The sequence below is a fragment of the Leptinotarsa decemlineata genome, unplaced genomic scaffold (genome assembly GCF_025532065.1).
Source record: "Leptinotarsa decemlineata unplaced genomic scaffold, Ldec_3_MD MMD2_tig00004307_RagTag_RagTag, whole genome shotgun sequence".
Taxonomy (NCBI): Eukaryota; Metazoa; Arthropoda; class Insecta; order Coleoptera; family Chrysomelidae; genus Leptinotarsa; species Leptinotarsa decemlineata.
This window is the reverse complement of record NW_027412606.1, coordinates 2,165,152-2,189,217: the sequence shown is the minus strand read 5'-3', so window position 1 is coordinate 2,189,217 and position 24,066 is coordinate 2,165,152. Positions and strand designations below refer to the sequence as shown.

The 24,066-nt window shown below is 36.0% G+C and overlaps 2 protein-coding genes and 1 long non-coding RNA gene across 5 annotated transcripts in view; 2 read left to right on the top strand and 1 right to left on the bottom strand.

Moving 5' to 3' along the window:
* Pde11 (Phosphodiesterase 11) overlaps window positions 1–9,281 on the top strand; it is a 140,235-nt gene extending 130,954 nt beyond the window's left edge. For all 3 annotated transcript variants that reach the window (XM_074178756.1, XM_074178755.1, XM_074178754.1), the window contains 3 exons: window positions 854–1,067; window positions 4,823–4,906; window positions 5,964–9,281. In XM_074178756.1, coding sequence (XP_074034857.1) covers window positions 854–1,067; window positions 4,823–4,906; window positions 5,964–6,173 — 508 coding nt within the window. In that variant the 3' untranslated portion in view covers window positions 6,174–9,281. The remainder of the gene's footprint in view (window positions 1–853; window positions 1,068–4,822; window positions 4,907–5,963) is intronic.
* Window positions 9,282–12,873: 3,592 nt separating this feature from the next.
* On the top strand, window positions 12,874–18,394 carry LOC141483853 (uncharacterized). Its single transcript, XR_012466326.1, has 2 exons — window positions 12,874–15,822; window positions 15,946–18,394. It is a non-coding gene; the product is annotated as an uncharacterized lncRNA (long non-coding RNA).
* Window positions 13,542–19,251, bottom strand: LOC111503135 (protein N-terminal asparagine amidohydrolase). Its single transcript, XM_023157362.2, has 4 exons — window positions 19,118–19,251; window positions 18,613–19,062; window positions 18,251–18,520; window positions 13,542–17,541 (listed from the first exon to the last, which is right to left on the bottom strand). Exons 2-4 carry the CDS (start codon window positions 18,902–18,904, stop codon window positions 17,174–17,176), a joined length of 930 nt encoding a protein of 309 aa, XP_023013130.1. The 5' UTR covers window positions 18,905–19,062; window positions 19,118–19,251; the 3' UTR covers window positions 13,542–17,173.
* Between the last annotated feature and the right edge of the window lie 4,815 nt (window positions 19,252–24,066).

Genomic DNA, 24,066 nt, shown 5'->3' with positions numbered 1-24,066 from the left:
AAGAAGACAAAGTCCGGTATTGTGGAAAAACAATTCATGGCTTTTACATCATGATAGTGAACCTGCTCACTCGTTATTGCTTGTTGGTAGTTCTTTTCTCCAAAAACAGTGCCTTAATCATGCTTCAGCCACCATATTCTCCAGATTTGGCCCCTGCGATGTTTTTCTGTTCTCAAAATTGCAGAGACTCATGAAAGGATAGCTTTTTGCGAAGATTGAGGAGATGTATTATAGTGTATTATATCTGAGGGGGACTAGTTTGAAGAGGATAACATAGAAATTGATGAGTAAACAAATATTTTTTGAGAAAAATGAAAGTTCATCTTATTTTTTTGAAGAGACCTCGTATTCTGACTCGTTACTTGAGGACAATTAATGAGTATCCATGATAATAAACATTTTCCTCATTATGAATTTCATTCACTCTTATTTCACTAAAAAAAACTTCTTCAATTTAACTGGTGAACATATTCAACTAAAGGAAAAAACTGATATCATAAAAATTGTTCAACTGAAGTTTCTGGTTTCCAGTCCACTAAAATCTTCCTTTATCTGTTACTGTTTCTTTAAAAAAGACACCTCTATGAAAATCAATGAGTATGTTCCAACTTCAAATTTAATTTTGATTTATTCTAACAGAACTATGCTATGGGATAACTTTCATTTGGAAAATCTTTCAAATGAAATGAATTGATATCCTGTACATACCTTCCCTTTCTTATCATTTTTACAAACGACACAATTCCACTTTTATTAATGATGTAAAAGTTTCTAAAAGCCACATTTTGATAATCTGACATCAACATCATGGTGTTTGATTTTGTGTATTCAGAAAGTGACTTTTTTCATACAGGAACCGGGTCGATTTCTTCCAAATAGCTAGTGGTGAATTGAACTGGAAAAGGGAAGATCATAAGGAGTCAGTGAGGGGAATGTTAATGACAGTCTGTGATTTGGCGGCCATTACGAAACCTTGGGATGTGGAGAAAAGAATTGCCGAGTTGGTGGCTGCAGAGTTTTTCGAACAGGGTGATTTGGAAAGAGAGAAGTTGAATATAACACCGATGGTGAGTTGATATATATTATATTGTGTACATTATCAAATGTAACTCGAGAGAAATTTTTTACTAGTGCTTTTGTTCAGTATCATCATTTGCAAACATCATAAAAAATTGAATGAAAACTGAAGAGGAATGTATTGTTTATAGCAGTGGTCGCCAACCTGTCGATCGCGAGCTACCGGTAGCTCGCGGAGGCGATTCTGGTAGCTCTCACAACGATTTTAATTTAAAAAATATAAACTGCAAAAATCAGAGAAGCTTCCGAAAATTTCACAAAAAAATCTAATTGTCCCAATATTGAACATAAACAGCGGCAACGTTGCGGTGAGCGATCTGCCGCAGACGCCATCAAGCTAGAATCGGCTAGAACCGACCAGCCGGACCAGCGCGTTAGTGTTCGAGAACGATCTGGATTGCTTTGAACGGGATAAATACGCACGGCGCGGCGACATTGCGCTTTGTTTAAAACTGAACGCGTAACCAACGTCCAGCGGTTGGGTTAGTAGAGAACATCAAAAATAATATTATGGCAAGCAGTTGTAAGAAAGTGAAGACATATCACTTTCATTCGGATTGGGAAGAACAATACTTTTTTACAGAAGTTAAAGATAAAAATGTGTGTTTGTTATGTAATACTTCGGTCTCCGTTGCTAAAAAGGAAATATTGAGAGACATCATAAAACTGTACAGTCTAATGAAAAATCATTCCCACTACATTCTGCCGCCAGAAAGGAGAAACTGAAACAGTTAAAAAAGCAGTTAATTGGACAACAATCAATATTTTTAAGAACAGTCGACAAAAATAAGGCTGCAACTGAAGCATTGTACCGTGTGTCCCAGATAATTGCACAAAAAAAGAAACCTTATGAAGACGGGGAAATGATAAAACAGGCTTTCTGAGGGTTGTCGTTCGTAGGGGTGCGACAGCTGGTTACGGAAAAACAGATTTTAAACAGATTTTTTAAACAGATTATTTCATTTACGTTGCGTTACGTGGCTTCCGTGTGGGTAGCTCGCTGTTTATTCCAAAATTGACAACGTAGCTCAACACATTGAAGAGGTTGGCGACCACTGGTTTATAGTCATTGTAGAGGAAAAATCTGAAAAGTTGACTTTCAATTAATCACTATGTTTTTAGACAACCTATAAAAATGATATATTTTTGACAATGAAATTTTGATTAACTCTTTTAGAAAATTATAAATAACAATGAAAGCTGTAAGTGAAAAGTGTTATCTACCAATATACTAATAGAACGCTAAATTAGTTGAAGTATTATAGTTAAATAATGGAATTGGCCAATACTTTGTAAAAATCCATAATGTATTCACTGAGATTTTCACTATACTATAATTCCAAAATAGTAGGGCACTAAATTCTCAGAAATTACCGACGTTTTTGCCGTAATCTGTCTCTTGCAGTGGCGTACGGAAATTATACCAGACAGATGAGGAAAAATGATAATAAAATATATAGAATCACAACCTTGACAACAATGTTTTTGTTTCAATGCAATAATATTTCTTAGAATTCAGTGCCTACTTTTATGAAATTGTACTATAAATGGTTTACAAAACCTCAACACATGTTTCGCTATAACGTTTTCTTTAGTGTTAATATAGCTAAATTCTACTTAATATGTGCTTTATACAGTGCTTTTCTTTAATGTCCCCCCATTTTATTTTTTGAAAGGGTCAACTCAAAAAATTGAAATTAGGAATAATGAAATGACAGATGAAATTGACAGATGGCGACTGGGCGCCATCTGGAAAAAAAATTAAATGGAAACTCCCCTTTCACTCCTTGTGTCACATCTTTTTGAAGCTACTGGTAAATGTCTCACAACCCTAGAATATAATGTCAGTATCTTCAACTACTACAAAATGGCGGAACTTTTAATAATTGCCTGAATACATTGACATTTAACAGCATAATATGAGGTAATAAGCTTGAGGTCAGTTCAGAAGATGCTCGATATGGTTGCCTTGAACTTCTTGACATATGCACAGCCTATCCGATATTTCACGCCGAACATTTTCGAACACAGTAACGTCTATATCTCTAAAAATATTTATTATTCTCTGCCGTGTATTCAATATTGAAGTAGGTTCAGTTTCGTACACCTTTTGCTTCAAATAGCCCCATAAAAAAAGTCAAAAGGTGTCAAATCTGGCGAGCGGGCTGGCCATTCTGTAGGATCTCTACGGCCAATCCAACGACCGGGAAAAGTAGTATACAAATAGTTTCTTACTTGTCTGGAGTAATGTGGTGGTGCTCCATCTTGTTGGAGTACAATATCCATATCGAATTCACTAGGAAACGCTTCGACGATTTCAGTTATGAGAGGGTTAACAGTAGTTTCCAGCATATTCAAATACAGTTCCCCTGTTGAATTCTTATCAACTGAATAGAGGTCCTACAATATGATTTTCCAATATTTCTGCCCAAGCCTTAATTTTTTCTGGATATTGGGTTTGTGTTTCGCAGAAGTCTGTTCTTAGATCAGCGTCATCTTCAGTTAATTGGTGTACCATTCAAATATTAAATGGAAGATACCTATTCCTCTTCAAAAGTCTCCACACAGTAGAAGGAGACACCTCACAAACATTCGCGACGGAATAAGTAGACTGTTCAGGATTCACTACCATTTCACCAATCATTTGCACTTGCTGTTCTTCCGGAATGGACGGATGACCTGTGGGGCTTTTTGTTGTACACTATTGGTAGTTGAGAATTTGGATACAAGTTCCTTCAAATATTTTCTACAGATAGGACGATTCGGAAAACGTTGATTGAGAATCCTTTCGCTCTCGTGAAAGTTACGCGTCGCACCGTAAATAAAAATCGCTTCAATTTTTTCTTCCAATGGACGAGAATTGACCATTTTAGAGATTGTTGACGTGGTACCTTTTTACTACCGAGAACTAAATGAGAATATTTTAACTGAACAATGATGTTCATTGTCATACTAACATTTTTTGTCGTTTTTATAAACAAAAATTGTTATGTAAATTATTAAATGTTCCGCCATTTTGTAGTAGGTGAAGATATTGACTTCATAGTCTAGGGTTGTAAAGTATTCGTCAGGAGCTTCAAAATGATGTGACACAAGATCTTCCTTTCCATTTATTTTTTTCCCCAATGGCGCCCAGTCGCCATCTTGAAAATTTCATCTGTCAATTTCACTTCAAAATAAAGTATTCATGCATTAATTTCATTATCCCAAATTTCAATTTTTTGAGTTGGCCCGTTCAAGAAATGAAAGTGGGGGACATGACCTTCTACCTCAATGTCTCAAAAAGCTCCATAAAAATTGTATTATTTTCATAATTTTTATGAAGCGGCTTCATTACAGCATTGTGAAGATAATTAAACTCTTGTTTTCAGTTAGTTTGAATACGTTGAAAGAAATATATCCTCCATGTATTGTAATATCAAAAGAAATACAGTGACATTCAAGAATTTGTTGGGAAATCTAAGAGATAAGCTCTGAATTTCTCCTTGGAAGTTCAATATCATTGTAATTAGCAACCTTAACTCATGAATACTCATAATCTCCTCTAACAGGTGAAGCAAATCGGTTGAATTATCATAATTCAGCACAAACTATCTTGAAAAATTGGAAGCATGATTCAATAAGTAATAAGAGAGTATGGTGAAAGGGGGGAGATTTTTAAAACTTTATAATAATCTTTTTGTACCAAACTCTTAGGTGACTGTTCCCGAAAGTTTATTGTTCATTTTCTCCATTTTTTTTTCAGGATATAATGGACAGAACAAAAGCAGAAAAATTACCTGTTATGCAAATAAACTTCATTGATTCAATTTGTCTCCCCATTTATGAAGTAAGTACAATAATTTAGCTTCATATAAAATATTACTGGAGTTTCTTCCCAACACCAAATCGTTATTTTTAACACCTCGACACGTGTTTCGATCACCAAGTTCTTAGTTTTAATCTTCCTCTTTGAAGATGATCACTTGGTGATCGAACCACGTGTCGAGGTGTTAAAAATAACGATTTGGTGTTGGGAAAAAACTCCAGTAATATTCATTACTACTCCAAAGGTTCCAAACAGTGCATCATAAGTTCATATAAAATAGAAATCGTCAACATCTCCATTGACAGGCAAAACAATACACTTCATATTCTTCGAAGGAATCTCAGTTATTGTGAAAAAGGTCCTTGATATCTCTTCTTCTGTTAAGAAGATTGAAGCCTCTAGATAAATCTTATTATATACTGATATATCAAAGAATAAGGTGAACTTTCATTTTTCTCAAAAAACATTTATTTATTTATCAATTTCTATTTTGTCCCTTTCAAAAAAATCCCCTCCAGAAGTAATTCACTTATGCCAGAGTTTTTCCGTTCTTCAAAGCAGTTTTGATGAAATTTCTGGTACATCCTTTCTATCTCATCAGTCATCGCAAAACGCCATTCTTCCATGGGTTTCGTCAATCTTGGGAACAGGAAAAAGTCGCAGGATGCCAAATCTGGTGAATACGGTGGCTGAAGCATGATTACGGTGTTGTTTTTGGACAAAAAATTATGAACAAGCACTGAAGAGTGAGCAGGTGCATTATGGTGATGTAAAAGCCATGAATTGTTTTTCCACAATACCGACATTTTCTTCGTATTGCTTTTTGCAAGCGGCGCAAGTTAATACTCCTCAATGATCTTACGATCATGTGGAAAGAACTCCAGATGCACTATGCCACGGTAATCACTGTTGATCTGAATGTTTATTTTGATTGTAAATGACGAATACCCTTTACTCAATATCTAACAGTTTTCAACAAGTTCTTTACTTTGGAGTGGCGTTTGTTATTTTAGTGACAATTCCTTGCCTTTTACATTTCTTTAATGTGTAGTTGTTGATAGTTTTCTTTTCTTTGAAGGCTTTCGCTAATTTATCTGAAAATCTACAACCTTTGCTGGATGGTGTTAAGCAGAACAGGATTCACTGGTTAGAAGAAGCACAAAAAGCACACTTAGTTCCTGAAGAAGATGTGGATGAAAGGGATAATAATGATAATTTATCAAAATCCAACAGTCCCGATCAAAAACACAGTTCTTCGGAAAGTAACAGTCAAACAATTACCAATTAGTATGAAGAATTTTAATATTTATGTACATATTTATTGATAAGTCTATTTATTGAAATATTTTTAAATCGAAGACTTGAATGGACGAGTAGTGAAATGCGTAAAAGTAGATTGCAGAGTTGTGAAGTAGGTGTGCCCATTTCCAATGTACATTTTGTGAACATTTGTAATGGGTAATTATGAGATATCGGTAAAAATTTCAAATGCTTTTTCTGTAGGGCTCATTAAAATCAATGATATATATGTACCCTGTCAATTCATTATCTTTAATAGTTTCGTTATGACAGCTTTCAATAACTATTTCAAAACTACAATAATTTGATGATGAGTTGTCATAAAACTATTGTTTTGCTTCTTCATTGATGTAATAATATTCTGGGTGTGAAAAAACTGTGATACAATTTAAATAATATTCAAAAGTAATCAGAAGAGTCAAATGAACCTCGTCGAAATCAAAATGCGAAGAATTTGAAACAAAATAAAATTCTCGTTGACATTGTTTTCTGTTTCATGATAAATGTTTTTCACTAGGAAGCTACACACAGGACAAACTTTGCAGGAAAAAATTTACTTTCTCTAAATTACATGCAAACAATATTATTATATCCCTTTCGTCTTTGAGTCTACTAAATTTGTGCAAAATTTCATAAAAATCTCATGAAACCGATAATATTTTTTTTTATGTAACGCTGCAGTTATCATTTGGGTACTTAATTTTTTTCGACAGTAGTTATTTGTAGTCAGCTTTTAATTAATCATTAGTTCCTACAATGACTTTCATTGTCACTGTGCATAACTGTGTTCTGAAAATTAAAAAAATTCAAGTTTCCTGAAAAGAAAAAAAATTCATAAATGGAACGAATAAAGTGAACAAAATCATTTTCTCAATTATTGTGTGTATTTGAAAATTCCCGAGCTGGCGTCTGGTTTCATTCTCAAATTCGATTTCATTGTCAAACTCGTTTTCCTCATATTCTTCACAGAAACAGGTACACATTATTTAATTATTGTTGCTGAAATTTACTGTGAAACAATATTACTCTTTAAAATTTTGAAATTTAAATTCACTGAAGTGAATTCGGGAAGTTAAAATTATGTAAAAATCCTGAAACATATCAGTTTTTTATAATTTTTAATATCTAGCTCTTTATTTAAGATTCATAAAATAAATTGACTTTGGAAGTTTGAAATGAACCAGAGAAAAATTCTATAGTTTTGAAGCAAGGCCTAGAAATTCATCTATGATAGACAAATTCAAAAAATATTTCATTTACTGAACCACATCTGCATCCCTGTACAATAACTACATGAAATTACTGTATAGAGACATGGAACATTCTAACAATAAAGTTTTAATATGCTTGTCAAGGCATGATAAAATTTTTTGAAATTATATAATGTTTTCTCATAGTTTTTTTACGTTATTAACTTACTATAAACAGAACCTGAAAATGACATTGCTTCGGAATTTCTAGAATATGCGCTATAATTGGGATTTTATTTGAAGTATTTCACTTTGGCATTGTATTTAGAGATGAAACGGATATCCGGCAACTATCCGGCAATCTAAATACTACCCGGACTAATACCGGATAAGTAGAGCCTATCCAGCGGTATATCGGATTAAAAAAAGTAATTTCAGGTAATTATTTGCTTTGTTCAATATGTATCACTCAAGAAATACAATCAGTAATTGCACCATAATTCTACAACTCAGAAAATGAAGTGCAAATACTGCACTAAGGGCAAGTTATGGTAAATGAACACTATTTTTTCTGCATTGCGAGATAGCAGGTGATTTCGCTTGTCCTCGTTAATAAGACCAGCTTCAGGAAAAAGTATTTTGCTGTACACACTTCTGCAAGTTGATGAAAGATAGATGCACTGCAGTCGATACAATAAGTTAATGAATGAAACAATTGTTAACTTCGCTTATTAACGAAAAGATCCGAATTGGACCACCCTACCTTTTGCGCGCCGCCGGATATTCGTCTATCCGGCTGCTATTCGATTCATCTCTAATAGATATCATTAAATGCACTAAATAGCAACGTTCCGCCGGATACATTCGACGGCAAATATCCTTCTGCAAGGTTGGCCGAATATCCATACACCAATAGCTATGTTCCGCCGGATAAATTCGGTGGCAAACATCCGGCTGCAATTTTGGTCGAATATCCATAGACCAAATGCCTACGTTCCGCCGGATATATTCGGCGGCAATAGTCGGTATCCGGCTATCCGTTTCATCTCTAATAGATATTTTTAAATGCACCAAATGGCCGGATATATATGTCCGGATATATCCGCCGGATATATTCGGCGGTAAATATCCGGCGGCAAGGTTGGTATCCGGCAAAACTGCTATCCGTTTCATCTCTAAGGGAATGAATAAACTGTTTTGACGACACATTATAATTTTTGTCCTATCGTAAAAAGTTCTCTGCTCCCAAATTGACGATACTTGTTTTATGAAAAGTTAAAAGATAACAGGGAATAGTTTGTAGGTTTCGCTCCTGTAAAATTCACTTTTGACTCCTTTGATACTTGTCAACAAATATAATGGAATAACAAATGGGATGGTATATTTTGGATGGAAGTTGTCACACATGACTTAGTTTCAGATTATCAGTTAAACTGAATTTTAAACTGGATGCGTTCAGTTGAAAATTATACAATTGAATACAATTGAAAAAACAACTAGCAGTTACATGCTGGTCTGAGTCAGAAGTGTGAAAATTCCCACGGATTAAATATTTATTCGAAATCTCCTAGAATAATCATTTGTGCAAGTATTCTTTAATTTAGCTCTCTCAAATGAGTAAGTTTACTTCTAAGTTGTGTTTGTGATATTTTGTTAATCTGCCTGTTGATTTTTCCTCAACGGTGGCAGTAAAACCGTATTTCAATATGGTATTACATACTATTCGAACCAAAGTGTATTTTTCTTACAATTAGTTAAACCTCTGCAAATTTAATATTTTTAGTAAGTAGTGTGATTGTGAATTACCTGGACATGATTTCAAAAACCTCTATCTTCTTTTGTAAGATTTAACATATGTACAGAGTATGTAAAAATGACCACAATAATAATATATTATATTTATCAGATGTATGTGTTTTTTTAGGAATCACACGTTGAAAGGTAAGACCTCGTTAACCCTTAGCTCGCACAAGTTTTGAATTCTGAGGGTTGTCGATTGTAGGGGTGTGACAGCTGGTTAACGATAAACAGACAGATTTTAATTCTTCGAATTGTAATTGAACCTTCAAACTAAAATCAGTCGCTACTTTAATATCTGACTATTATTTCACAAAGCAGTTTTATCTTTCTATTGTATATCAATGACTTATTGGAAAAAATCAAGAATGCAATATATTGCTTTCCTGACGACAGCACACTTGTTTTGTCATTCCATTTGGATTCCAGAACATCTGCGGCAGATACACTTCTTCACCAGCAGCAGAGTTTGCATATCTTGATGAGGATCTAGAAGTAATTTCGAATTGGGGTGAAAGTAACCAGGTTCAATTCAATGCCACAAAAACCCAGGCATTGGTTTTCTCCACAAAGATAAGTGTCTCCGAACCGGATACAATAACGTCAGGTCAGACAATTTCACCTTCTGCTTCGATAGGTTGGTTGGGGTTTGAAATGGATACCAATATGTCTTGGCACAATCATGCCGCTGGAATTGCAAAAGCTTGGAACACTGTTCCGAACCAGAAAATGGGGAATGTTCCTCAATTTGGGTTATTACAGCAAATGCAAGTTTGAACAAAATAAAGTTGAGTTCCATTCATGAGTTTTTCAAATTCACTTCGAAAAGTATTCAAATTGATGTTTCAAATGTTGGGTTTTAATTTTTAAAGGGATTTGTTTCTAATTCACATATTGGCAACAGCGCCTAGAATGCAAGATCGGAGTTCAGGTTAGTAGTATGCTAGAAGAAGAGGAATCATGTCAATAGTGTTAAATTACGGCAAAATATAAATTATAGTTCAATACCACCTCCACAAGCCACATAAACAACAGTTGTTTTGTCTTTTATTTATATAGAAGAAGATAGGTTAGGTGAACAAAATGTCATATGTCACAGAATGTCTCGGAACATAAGTAAACAGAACAGCACGCCTTTGAAATATTTCATCTTTGTTTGTCTCACAAACTCATTGTCCTTTATTAGCTATAACCGATGTTGCCAAATGGTAAAAAATATAAACGTATCCCTTTAAATGTTGAATGCATTATTTCATTCCTCTTTTTTTGAGTATTTAAATAATTTTTTGAAGAAAGAGGTTGAAATGATAAATTTAAAATGCGTTGTTTTAGAGGTCTTTTATGAAAACTACTTGATTTTCGTCAGGAGGAACATTCCCCACTGTACACACCTCAGCAACTTTTAATGCTTTATAAAGCTCAGATCAGTATTGGAGTATTGTTCTCATGTATGCAGCTCCTCCTCCCCTAAGCATACTCTGAAGCTGCTGCAGCTTGCAACCTTAATAGTTGGGAACATCGAAGAAAGGTTGGAGATTTGTCTCTCTTCTACAGATACTTTCACGGGAAGTGTTCAAGTGACTTGAGACATTTGATTCCACCAAGAGCGGTACATATCAGAAATATGCGACAGACTGTGGCTGCTCATTGTTTTGAGGTTCAACTCAGTACACCTCGAACTCCAGTGTTCAAGGACTCTTTCAGTTGGAGAACTGCATTCGTGTGTAATAAACTTCCTGAGAACGTGAATCACCCTTTCGCACAGGCACCGCTCATAGAGCGCCTTTTAAGGATTTTCCTGTAGTGCTTGTGTTTTGTCCTTGAAAAAATCATAATACTACTCAATCTGATCAACTGTTTCTCAGAGTAGACCGCAAGTTTTTTATTTGACGAGTCGGGCCCCTGATTGTCTTTCGGAAAAAAAAAATTTGGCCACAGAAAATATCAAAATACAATTTGCAGTCTGAATTGATTGAAAACTATCACTTGCGGAGTTCCACAGAAAGACTCAAGAATTGAGCTCCTTCTGCGGTTTTAGAAGAAAATCTTGGGGACTCTATGTGAATTGAATTACAGTCACTTGTAAAAAAGTTAACCAAGCGTACTATGCTCTCTCCAGAATAAAACATTTTATGCCCTTGCATGCCTTGCTGGACGTATAGTATAGCTTGGTCTACAGCCATTTAAGCTACAATGTGGTTCTTTGGGGATATGCCACCAACAAAAATAGGGTTTTTATTTCCCAAAAAAAAAATTTTTCACGTATAGTCAGTGGGCATACTTGAAGACTGGCTATAAATCAAATCATCTAAAAGAACAATTCGTTCAGGCCAGTCTCAACACCCTACACAGTAGGTTAATGGACTGACACCTATCAGAAAACAACTACTCCCCTGGCTAATGCCACGAAGGGCGTTGGATTATATCCGACAGGTGTCAGTGCAGGATTCTTCACTGAAGTTATTCCTGCATATGCTGTTGGCGATACAACTGCCGCAATAGATTTTCAATTATTGGAACACACTTGCAGACCGGTTTCGGGCTGTTTGGCCACTCGTCAGTGCAAGGTAGTGTATATCATCAACATAAAGTCGATGATTTCCGATAATTGAAAATCGAATTCCGTCAGAGTATCATTCCTCGAACTAAGCTGAAGACTACAACAAACAACAGGTTTGTCGTCGCTCCATCTGCCTGTGAACAAGGTAACCAACTGCATATCCAAATTTGCCCAATTCCTCGTAAAAGGAAAGAAATCTTTCACGTATAGTCAGTGGGCATACTTGAAGACTGGCTATAAATCAAATCATCTAAAAGAACAATTCGTTCAGGCCAGTCTCAACACCCTACACAGTAGGTTAATGGACTGACACCTATCAGAAAACAACTACTCCCCTGGCTAATGCCACGAAGGGCGTTGAATTATATCCGACAGGTGTCAGTGCAGGATTCTTCACTGAAGTTATTCCTGCATATGCTGTTGGCGATACAACTGCCGCAATAGATTTTCAATTATTGGAACACACTTGCAGACCGGTTTCGGGCTGTTTGGCCACTCGTCAGTGCAAGGTAGTGTATATCATCAACATAAAGTCGATGATTTCCGATAATTGAAAATCGAATTCCGTCAGAGTATCATTCCTCGAACTAAGCTGAAGACTACAACAAACAACAGGTTTGTCGTCGCTCCATCTGCCTGTGACTATACGTGACTATACGTGACTGACTATACGTGAAAGATTTCTTTCCTTTTACGAGGAATTGGGCAAATTTGGATATGCAGTTGGTTACCTTGTTCACAGGCAGATGGAGCGACGACAAACCTGTTGTTTGTTGTAGTCTTCAGCTTAGTTCGAGGAATGATACTCTGACGGAATTCGATTTTCAATTATCGGAAATCATCGACTTTATGTTGATGATATACACTACCTTGCACTGACGAGTGGCCAAACAGCCCGAAACCGGTCTGCAAGTGTGTTCCAATAATTGAAAATCTATTGCGGCAGTTGTATCGCCAACAGCATATGCAGGAATAACTTCAGTGAAGAATCCTGCACTGACACCTGTCGGATATAATCCAACGCCCTTCGTGGCATTAGCCAGGGGAGTAGTTGTTTTCTGATAGGTGTCAGTCCATTAACCTACTGTGTAGGGTGTTGAGACTGGCCTGAACGAATTGTTCTTTTAGATGATTTCAAAAAAAAAATATCAGAAAATTATTTGATATCCCATGGAGAGAATCGTGCAAGCAGCACTTCATATCATATCAAATCCTGCCATTCCCTTGTATTTACATATTTAAATGCTTACTATACATCCACGATAATTTAACAAAATATAACACAAATTCTTCTTACCACAGTTACTCAACCAGAAATGGAAAATTGTTAAGTATTCCTAGACACAGATCCTCTAAATTTGAACAGTCACCCAAATATAGGGGAATAAAATTATTCAATCACCTACCTGATCACTTTAAAACTACGAGTTTGATATCATTTAAAAGAGAAGTTAAAAATTTGCTCCTGTCTAAGGCTTATTACAGTGTCAGTGAATACCTTTCAGACGACTTTAGCTGATTGCGGTCCAGACTTTCATCCTGATTTTATTATTTTATTATACATCCAATTTTGACTAATCTTGTTTTTTTTCCTTTATATTTTATACATTTTTATACTTTAAAACTACTGAGATATTTTATCTTTATGTATGTTTACTTTCTTTATACTATTTTAACGTGTTGTACTGACATGTCCTATACGTTGTTAACGTCTCAAAGGATAAATAAATATAGTTAGTTAATGGATAAAATTTAAGCAAAAAAAAATTTCTTAGAACACTTTCGATATGATGGATGTAATGAAATATCATTTAAATAAAATATTGCTTTATTTGAAATATATCTATATGGCAAACACTTGATATAAAATTTTAACAACCAATTAACTTATAAAATGTGTAGATCACATTAGCTTATCATTTAAGAGACAGTTATACAGGTATCGATAGTAAAATCATGCAAAAATATATAAATCTATCCAAACTAAAGAGTACCTGTAAAAAAAATTGTTTCAGAGTGGCTGAAGACCAATGAAATTATCATATTTTTTTATATGCCTGACCATTAGATTCTTTGTGTTCATTGGCTAAAATCACAATAATAGCTAAATCTTAAAGTGTAAAAATCGAGACTGTTTAAGAAGTTCAAAGATCTGACTTTTTTCTCAATTTGATGATTTTTTTAATCAATTCAAGTTTAAACATTATATATTTCTTCTATATATTGCAGTTAAGTCCTTGTGAGTGTGAATCCTTACAAAAATGATATCTGCATGTGATTTGCTAATATGTTGTAATACCCAATTACACTATCAGCGCATCACATATACACTCAATCGCAAAATTAATTGAACACTCTAGGTGTCTTACAAACTCCATGCAGAAACTACAATACTGGAATTTGTCTTACAGTTAGGCGTGGCTTGGCTTCTCTCAATTGGATTAACCTGACCTTATTTTTGTACCAGTAAAAACAGGTAGCCAGATTTTATTGATGTTCATTGCTTCTTCTTTTCTATTGAAACGGGTACCTACACTTTATTTCGTGGTTCCAATGTTGCCTGACCTGCAGATACAATGAATCCGGTATACCACGAGTGTTGCTGAAGATTCTCTGGGGTCCTTGGCTGACCATAGACTAGAACCAAGCCACATCTACGTACAGTAATATAAAATCGGAGTCAAATACCTGCATTGTAGGTTCTACGTTCAAATCGAGCACCAATTCAAGCACTTCCATTGTTACCCCATCGCATTTGATGGCTACCGCAGTGGTTGACGAAACGTCAGGCAAAAACCTGCAGATCAAGGCCAAAAAACTTGGAAAATAGCTTTGACACAGTAATTGTAATTTTTTTTGGAGAAAGCAAGTGTGTCGTTAATATTGCAGTAGAGTTTACAACCAAAAGGAATAAACAGATTCATTTATATTTTCTAGCTTCCTCATACCTCAGATACAAAAGATTTCAATAGCACAGATGTGGTTTTAAAAAGAAACTTCACCTATCTATCAAATCCATCTTGCAGAAAAAACATTTCAAGTAACAATTCAACTGTATAATTGAAAAACATTTTTGACCAACATAAATGGTCACCGAATAGAAGTTTCCATCAACACAGTAAATATATAAAAACAAATTAGCTGGAATTGCAGTCAGTGTACAAATAATTTTTTTAGAAGATATCGCAAAGTAACACTTCAATTTTGTGTATATTGAAACCGGACTGGTGAAGGTGAAGAATGAACCAAAAGTCCAAACTACAGATAAACCATGAGATACAAATTTGATATCCTGAATAAAAAATATTCGAAAAAGTTTCCCAAAATTCTACAATTTTCTCAAAAGCGCAAATATTTTGGGTTCAAATTACATGATAACATCAGTTATAACGTAATTTGGTTTTTGAAAACGCAATTAGAGATTCTTTCAATATACCAAAAGAAAATCATCTTGGAAACTACAATCTTAGTTTTGATACACAATAACTTCCTCAGATACCTTTTTTTACAGATCCTTTAATGAAAATTTCAATTATGAAACTGGTCGCAGAATTAAAACTCGCAAATAGTCTCATCAAAGTACCTGTCATGAACGGAACTGAAAATTGATTCAATCACAAAAAGACGCATATATTCATATTCATCTTGAGAGTTTTGACATATATTGACAAGACACTTCGACTTGTTTTCTGAAATATATAATTGTGATACTAAGAACAATAATGTGCTTACAACTCGAAAACATCTTCATACTGTGTTTCTCCTAAGTATGCAGTCATACAGTATGACACTCTCACCACTTACTTTCAAACAAAAACTTAAATAATTTTCATCAATTGATTGTTTTTATACTCTGGACGAATTTTAACTCATATTTAATTTCATACACTAGATGGACTGAAAAGTTCGTAGGCTAACACACAGATGGCGCCACTAGTAATTTAATTCTCATTATTTTCAGTTAACCCTAACCTCCAAAAGACACGTTCAAATTTCACAGCTGTCAGACTATTAGTTTGTGGGATAGAACATTTTTAGTGGAGCATCTTGCATTGCTTTTTGTCAAAAAATACTGTTGAAGCCAAGGCTTGGTTAGATAAACATTATTTAAACTTTTCAGCAAGAAAATCATCCGTTGAGAAGTGGTTTGCTAAAAGTTTAAATGAGGTGAAATGAGCAACGAAGACGATGCACGCAGAGGATGTCTCAAAGAGGCTGTTACTGAAGAAAACATCAAAAAGTCCACAAAATAATTTTGGATGACGGCAAAGTGAAGTGTTCGCTGAGGATTTAAAGATATTAAACGAACGTGATGGACATATCGGGCATGAATATTTGGGTATGCGAAAGCTCTGTTCAAAGTGTGTGCCACGCGAGCCCACAATTGAACAGAAACAACAACGAATTGATGATTCTGAGCAGTGTTTTTAGCTGTTCCACTATAGAAACGTGAATTTATGTATCGATATGTGACAATGGATGAAGCACTACAACATCATGCACACCAGGAACAAAACGAACGTCATCTGAGTGGACTGTAGTAGTGAACACTCTCCAAAGTGTGCAGAGTCGCAATAGTCTGCTGGCAAAGTTATGATATCAGGAAAAACCATCAACAGCGACTACTACTTGGCTTATTACAGCGCTTGAAGAACGAAATCACGGAAAAAACGGACTCATTCTAAGAACAAAAGTGCTGTTTCATCAAGATAATGCACCTTGTCACATATCAATGAAAACGATAATTCAGAAGGTCCTAGCAGTCATCACACCAGTCTTCTCAGCAATTTGATGGAATTGACCAGATTGAAAAACAACAAAATCGTTTGAAGTAGTATTTACATAAATATTCACTCAGGTTAAGCTACGCCCAACGATTTTATTATTTTTTTATCTGATCAATACTGTAGATTGCTGAGAAGGTGGTGTGATGACTGCTACCTAGTACCTTCCGATTCATTTTTCAGTTGTTAGTACATCATCTACATCATTCTTATCTTTTTTTTTAATAATATCGTTCAGCATAATTTTTTTTACTCATTTCATCTATATACATAATAAAATACAAGTATATTGGTAGGTATTTATGTTGCAACTTATTGCGATGAACTGGAATTCAACCTTTCTACACCTGTATGAAACTCACTCTTGCAATTTGTTTTCTTTTCAAATTTCGCAACTGTTTTGGTATACTGAAGTTACTAGAACTTAGTATTATGTTATTAATATTTATGATTCATATCTGAGAAAGCTACTGTAGAGCGAACAAAGTCAAGCAGTTTTGTAAATAAGTTTGCGTGACAAGAATGTATGATTCTAATATAATCACCAATGCACTTTCAAGGTGTACAGGGAGTATTATTTTGTTGAAACTTAGCAAAACCAAAAGAATGATGAATTTGAATTCCCATACGACATTCTCTCTGGAGTCAACTACCGAAGCTAATAGACTGGAACCCACAAACCTGAATGTTCATCACGCCTGAAATAATGAGGTCGATTATCTCTGAAAACAGTCACAGCCGGAAATGGATTCTCCTGTATGTACTTCAATGTCGCCCTAATTTGTGATACAAAATGTGGCAGCTGAACATCAGGCGAAGTGGATAAATGATTCAAGATGAACTCATCATCTTGCTCTAACCACAGATCAGCTCCTCGAAGAGGCGTATAGTTGAAGGGACCAATGGTCAGAAGACCCAGATTACAGTCGTAGATATCTAAGAGTTGATGGTTGCCCGTTAGATGTCTGGCATTTCGCAAGGATTCTTCAGGACCTTTCTCTGGGAATGTTGCTGGGAATAGTTCACCTGTAAAACGCATTGATTGAAATGTTTGATGTCATTTTCAATGAAAAAAGTTTACACAAAGTACAAGATTAGGAGAACGACAAAAATTCAAGAGAGTGTTGACTTGGAAGAAATGAACAAGTCTGGGGCCATCCACACAGCTAAAAAATGTACCGTATGTTTCAGATACTGAAATCAATATTTTGTTCAGCTGAAATAACAAATGAAAAATGGAATCCTTGAACAATATTGGGTCTATCAAAATTGGATTCAATACTTTTTAGAAATTGAATTTTATTAAATTCTGCCATTCCCCAGCCTAACAAAAATCAATAACTCTTAGTTTGGAGTTTGAAATGATGCAACATCAAGAAAATATTGATGTTTCTGGACTATATACCACCCAGTTGGGGATATGCTTATCTGGAAGAAAAGTTATACACTTTCAGGAAAATCTGGAAAAATTTGTGTTGTATTTTTTGCTGTGAAGGATGTATTTCCCAGAATACTATCTTCATAGCAAAAATTTAGCGTATCGTTAAATATGGCACATATTTCTTCCAAAAATAAATACAGCGTTGACATAATTTAGCATTTTTTTTTTTAGGTAAGGTTAGTTTTTTGTGATTGATTTTTTGAGCTGAAATGTTTTCACACCTAAACCAAATCGCTGTGTAGTTTCAAAATTTGAAAGATGTTAATAATAAATTGATGAAAAATAAATTCTCACCTGTCTTGACATTAACTCCAATTCCATATATGACTGGCCAAGGGGTTCCCTCACGAATAGTAGTATTCAATTGCCCTACACAGGCAAGTGTTAAATCAACCTCAACAGACTGCTTCTGAAAAGCATTCATAATGTTGTGGAAAAGTTCTTCAGAAAAATGTCGGGCATCTGAGTAACCACCCACCAGTTGAGTTTCGATTCTACCCTCAGGATACCCCAGAGCAAGATCCTGTACTTGACGGATCATCGCACAAATGGCATCGTCTGTACCTGAAAACGGTTGAAAAATATTATAAGTGAACTGCATGATGTCTGTTCACAAAGTCATCAGTGCATCTAAACCAAATATTCCAAAAACTCACCCGATCCATCGAAATGACCCAAAGCAACAGCTCCAGAGCCCGAATGCCTGATAACAACTATTATGCATGTGGTGGCATCATCTGAACCGATGATGGTCACATTTTTATCATGAGGAACGGTAGCGGCATATTCTCTCTGTTGGACATATAGAAGTCCCACTGGCCCAATAACTTTGTTAGGTATCGCTAGCAACTGACTGGCGGTATCTCTGTAGACTGGATGCAAATTGTACAGTGACTGTGTATCTTGGGGGCATTTTGTTTGTAGTACTCCATTCAAAACTAGCACCATATTGTTCAGTTTCAAAATGTTACATCAAATGAAATCAACTTTGAATAAAATTCCAAAAAATAAATTGTCATTAAACATAAATATGGTTGTTCCTCACTATTCACTAGATTTTTCCTCTTGCTCTTAGTAATGATTGAATGTATTGCCTCAGTTCGTATCTGTAACGAAAGAACATTATATATAAACTGATATTTAATTTTTAATCTAACCTACAATCAGTATTTAACAAAAACATTTTTTTCAATTGTGCACAGTGCGACACCTTGCGGGTTTGATCTCAGTTTCAAAAGCCAGTTATAAAATCGAAAGGAGGATCTCTGTATACCTATATGAGTAGTCTATGTACAATGGCAGGATCTTTGAATTTGACTAACCATAGCAATGACCGCAGGATGCATAGGGACCAAGATGCAAAGAAACCTTCGTGTTTTTACCCATTCGCTTTTTTTTTGTCAAAAACCCTCGACGCGAGAAATGATAGACCCAACCTTGTACACTTGTTGATAGATGGTGCAGGAATCGAAATCTGTCGCGCGTATTTTGTTCAGATAAAAACATTTTTGAGCTTACATTGCAAACGCTGCGAGCTGGCTAAACTCTACGAGATAGATCAAAATAATGTACTACAGTTTAGTACCCCTAAAAAAAGTTTGCAAAAAAGACCGCAATGGTATATATCTATCTCTCATAGCGATAACCCACAATAACCATTTTTTATCCTTCACTTTTTTACGAAGCGATTTTAAGCAGTACGGAAATACTCGTTATCCAATTGAGTATCCTATATACAATGTGCATTTGATATAAATCAATATGGCCTTTTGCAGCATGTAATTTGAATAAATATTTTGGAAGATATCACAGATTTAAAATGAAGGTACCGCAGTGGTTGCGGCAGTACCGCAGCGATCGTACGCGTTTGTATATATTTATGTAAGTATATTCAGTATCAGAATTGCACCCGTGCGGAGCCGGGGCGGGTCGCTAGTTACACGATATACCCTTCACACTTTCTGTAATGCCGTGTAACGTCGCCAACCCTAATCATGATTCAAATTTCAATTCTCTTATACTTTCACATTGAAAAATTTCTTAAAGACAGATTGAAAACTCTCGAATAGATTTCAAATACACGTCCCAATTTGAAGCCGTAATAATACAGAATCATACTATCTTTGTATATAGACTATATCCGCTATATACAAAGCTAATGATAAAAAGGCATAATTCTATTTGATTCCATTAGGTTTATTCTTCATTTATTTATTTTTCAATGACTTGTAACTATGCTATTGTTTCCCTTCTTGTTTTGCATAAAATAAGCTTATTCGGAGCGCAGCAGAGTACTCTGGCTGACAGAAAGTTGCAGCACAATTCTGGAAACGATCTCCAAGTATAAATGCCTTACGGTACTTATTGATTTTGGCCAAAAGATCTCACATTCTTATTTTTTTCGGTAGTTGAAGTATAATTAAAATGAAATAATGAGCCTAATTTAACCAACCGATGACAAATCATTACCCAATTTCCAACAACAAGAATAGTCTATCATCATCGAGTTATTCAAAAAGTTTTATTCATTATTTTTTCTTTATAGGTCTTGTTGGATAAGTCGCATGCTCCTTGAAAAAATTCCCCAACAACGCAGAAGTTCACTTCTATTCCTAAAGGACAACTAAATGAACTTTAACCGTTTAGCCGTTGAATAAATAAAAAGTTCTGCCAATTTCATACGTCCATCTCCTTGTTTACTTTTCTTTCTCTTCTCTGTTTATGTACCCACTTGTTTTTAATTTACTAAATTGCTCAAACAAATTCTACCAACTTTCCAACGACCTATTACGTTCCTTCTAGCTTTTTACTTGATTAATTTGTACTGCAAATGAGAAACTGCAGAAGTGAAAATCGATGGAGGAAATCCGGTTTTTGCCTCGAGAACTACAAATGGGCCAATATAGAAGCCAAGATATCTACTTTGAGGGAGTTAATGGAAATGTTTTATCGGGTCCGTACCTATTTTCCGTTTTCATCAAGATTACATCACTGAAAGAATTATGGAGAGTTTTGAGATATGAATGCAGCATTTTAGATTGGTTTCGTTTAGGTAAGAAGTTAAAGTTTGTACATATCCCATTCTTGATGATATTATTGTTGAATTTATTTCATTCACTTCATTATGAGATTTTCACCAAACAGTTTATGAAACGACTGTTTCATTCAGGTTCTGAAGAAATAACTAGCAAACTAATAAACATACCTTTGCATAAATATTTATTGAAACCACAAGTTCATTTGATAAATTTGTATTACATAAAGGGTAATATGCCGTCCCAGTGAAAGTTGGTAGAGTAGCTTCAGTCTACAAATCTGGAAGTCAAAATGATATGTTAAATTACTGACCAACTTCTGTCATCAATGTATGTATGTATGTATGTATATAGTAGGAAGGGTGAGTGTATACCTAAGCACTTAGGCCACATGTGACCCATTGTACATCCCGTGAGGAGTTGTCCTCCTAAGTCATCATCCATCCTGTCCTTTCCAGGAAGATGGACAGGTTACTAGGAAACATCTCCTTTATTTCGGCAGGTGTAGGCCAAGACTCGCCGAACACACACTCTCTCTGGCAACCTTGAGGTATCTTACGGCGGCCTCGAAGGTTTTGGAAGGTGCAGCGACATTTCTGTCGTTGCGCGGCTTCTTCAACCTTCCGGGGTTCCCCTAATGGTGGTTTTCAAGTGAAGGCTCTTTTCTGCAGGGGCAGCCGGTTCCTTGTGAAGCCGGCTCAAGGCGGAGATCTTGGCGCCCGCTGCAGGAAGTGCCCTTGCTGTTGGAGGTGGAGTGGGGGAGGAGGAGGAGGGTGCACTTATAGTTGCTGCCACGCCTACCTCTTTTGCTCTATTTCTCCTTTTGGCCTCAGCGCCGCAAATGCTCCATCTTTGTATTACATCACGAGGTGATCTATGTCCAGCCTCATTCCCAGAGGTAGATTGGGGTGAATACTTCTGTTCATATTGCCATATATTGAGATGAGCACTTCTGTCCAGCCACGGGATTGGTGTTTGTGTGTCTGTTTGTTTGTTTCATATATGTGTGTTCCCATGAGTAGCAAGGGAAGAGTTGGTCACCTCTGGCAGAGCCCCGCATTACCAGAGGAGGGCTGATCACGATGAGGTTTCGCCCGGTTCCCTAAGGGGATTATTCGCAACCGCATATCTAGTTCAGTTCCCAGAGACCAAGAAAGGGGTTCAACTTACAAAAGGTGGGGTACAAGATTTCATTTTTTTTTCGTTTTAATGGGTGTGAAGAGTAAAATATAAAAAATGTGACTGTCGGCACAATTTTTGGTAGCCGAAAAACCTCGACATTTTCGGATATTTTTCGGTTTTTTCGCAATATCTCGAAAAGGAGTGTTTATAGCGGAAAATGGTTACCATACAAAGTTGAAGAACATTAAATTCCCTACAAATTTCATAAATGATTTTTTTTTCTACAATCAATCAATCAAGGGAGCGAGCTACAGCATCTCAAAAATGGACAATTTTTCTCGAAATGGTAAAAAAGCCAAATAGCGCCTTCTTTTGTGTGTGTTATTGCGACCCATGAATTCTTTGGTTGTACTTTCCGATAAGGTTCTCCAGACCCCTCCCCATCACCACACCCCCACACCACCCAATTTGATAACTCATGAGGAATGAGTAGGTATTTATTGAAATGAAGTGGTAGTAAATTCATTCGTCATATAATTACATGAAGTGGTTTGGCAGAAAAACGTCTCCTTCAGTGCCATATAAAAAAGTAGCTGATCATTTCTGACGAAGCGATACGAAGCTGATGTAGCAGTTATTTTTGATGGGTACCCTGCAGAGTCTGGCACAAAGAGCGCTGAAAGATTACGCCAGATACAGATCCACACTTCTCCTGATGTGATCTTTGACAAAACCACAATCAACGCAGTTGCTCAAGACAAGTTTCTATCGAACGCCAATAACAAGATCAGTTCAATTGAGCTACTCAAAACAGAGTTAGAGGATTGTGGAATTCAAGTCAATCAGGCTCATGAGGATGCTGACAGACTCAAAGTGGAAACCGCCACAGCCAAGGCCCAGAAATGTGATGTTGTGGTGCTGGTTGGGGAGGATGTTGATCTCCTTGTGCTCATGACAGGGCTTGGGCAGCAGTACAAGAATTTATTTTTCCTGAAGCCTGGGAAAGGTGGTGCAATTGATGTATGCCACTCAACAGCATCATACAAATTCAATCCACAATACATCCTCAACAGCCATACTTTCACCGGGTGTGGCATATGCCACATTTGGCCATGGGAAAGTGAAGCTGTGCAGTGTTCTGGAAAAATCTTCCGGAGAAATGAAGCATGCGTTGGATGTGTTCATGGATGAGCAGTGCACGAGTGGAGAGATTATTGAAGCTGGAGAGCTTGTGTTCAAAGCATTGTACCAACAGGGGACGTTCAGTGGACTCGAAACCTTGGACGACATGCAACACTATCTTTTCAAAAAGTCCGTGTCTGCAGGTAAAGTTATTCTTGCTCTGTTGCCCCCAACTACTGATGCTGCTGCTCTACACTCACTAAGATGGTTTTACCAGATTCAAAATTGGCTGGATGCCACAAACAAGCAAAGTTGAAATGCTCCAGCATCTGCAAGAAATGCAGAGACACCGACTGCGACAATGTCGCAGATGAGGTCTACGAGGACCCACCCATCATGGCACCTGTTCGTGAGGAACCGGGACCGTCGAAACGCCTAAGAAGGAAGTGAAGTGAAAGGTTAACTTCTCTTTTCATTGGTCAATTTTTCAATAATTCAATTGTAATTGGATACTTCATTTGTTTAATAAAATTTTTATCCATACACATGTTTTCTCATTTTCTTGTCTCCTTCATTCCTTTCGTTGGTGACTTATTTTGTAATGGGGGGCTCACAGAAAAGTTTTAGATCATTGTACTTCATTTTCGAAACAATAACGCCTATTTCGAATTTTCTGTTAAGCACCATTTTGTGGAAAGAAAACCATAGTTTTGTTTCACTGTATTGACTTTAGGCCCTGATGAAGGTTTAAAACAATGCGAAAGCTCGGCGAATAGGTTGAAGTGCTTTTTCTCACATTGCATGGGACTGTGAGCGTTTTGAAAAATGGGG

Coding starts and splice junctions, on each gene's coding strand:
- LOC111503135 (XM_023157362.2), bottom strand. CDS start 18,904: ATGGTGCTAGTTTTGAATGGAGTACTACAAACAAAATGCCCCCAAGAT. Junction 18,521..18,612: donor GGGTCATTTCGATGGATCGG/GTGAGTTTTTGG, acceptor AACCGTTTTCAG/GTACAGACGATGCCATTTGT. Junction 17,542..18,250: donor TGGAGTTAATGTCAAGACAG/GTGAGAATTTAT, acceptor TGCGTTTTACAG/GTGAACTATTCCCAGCAACA.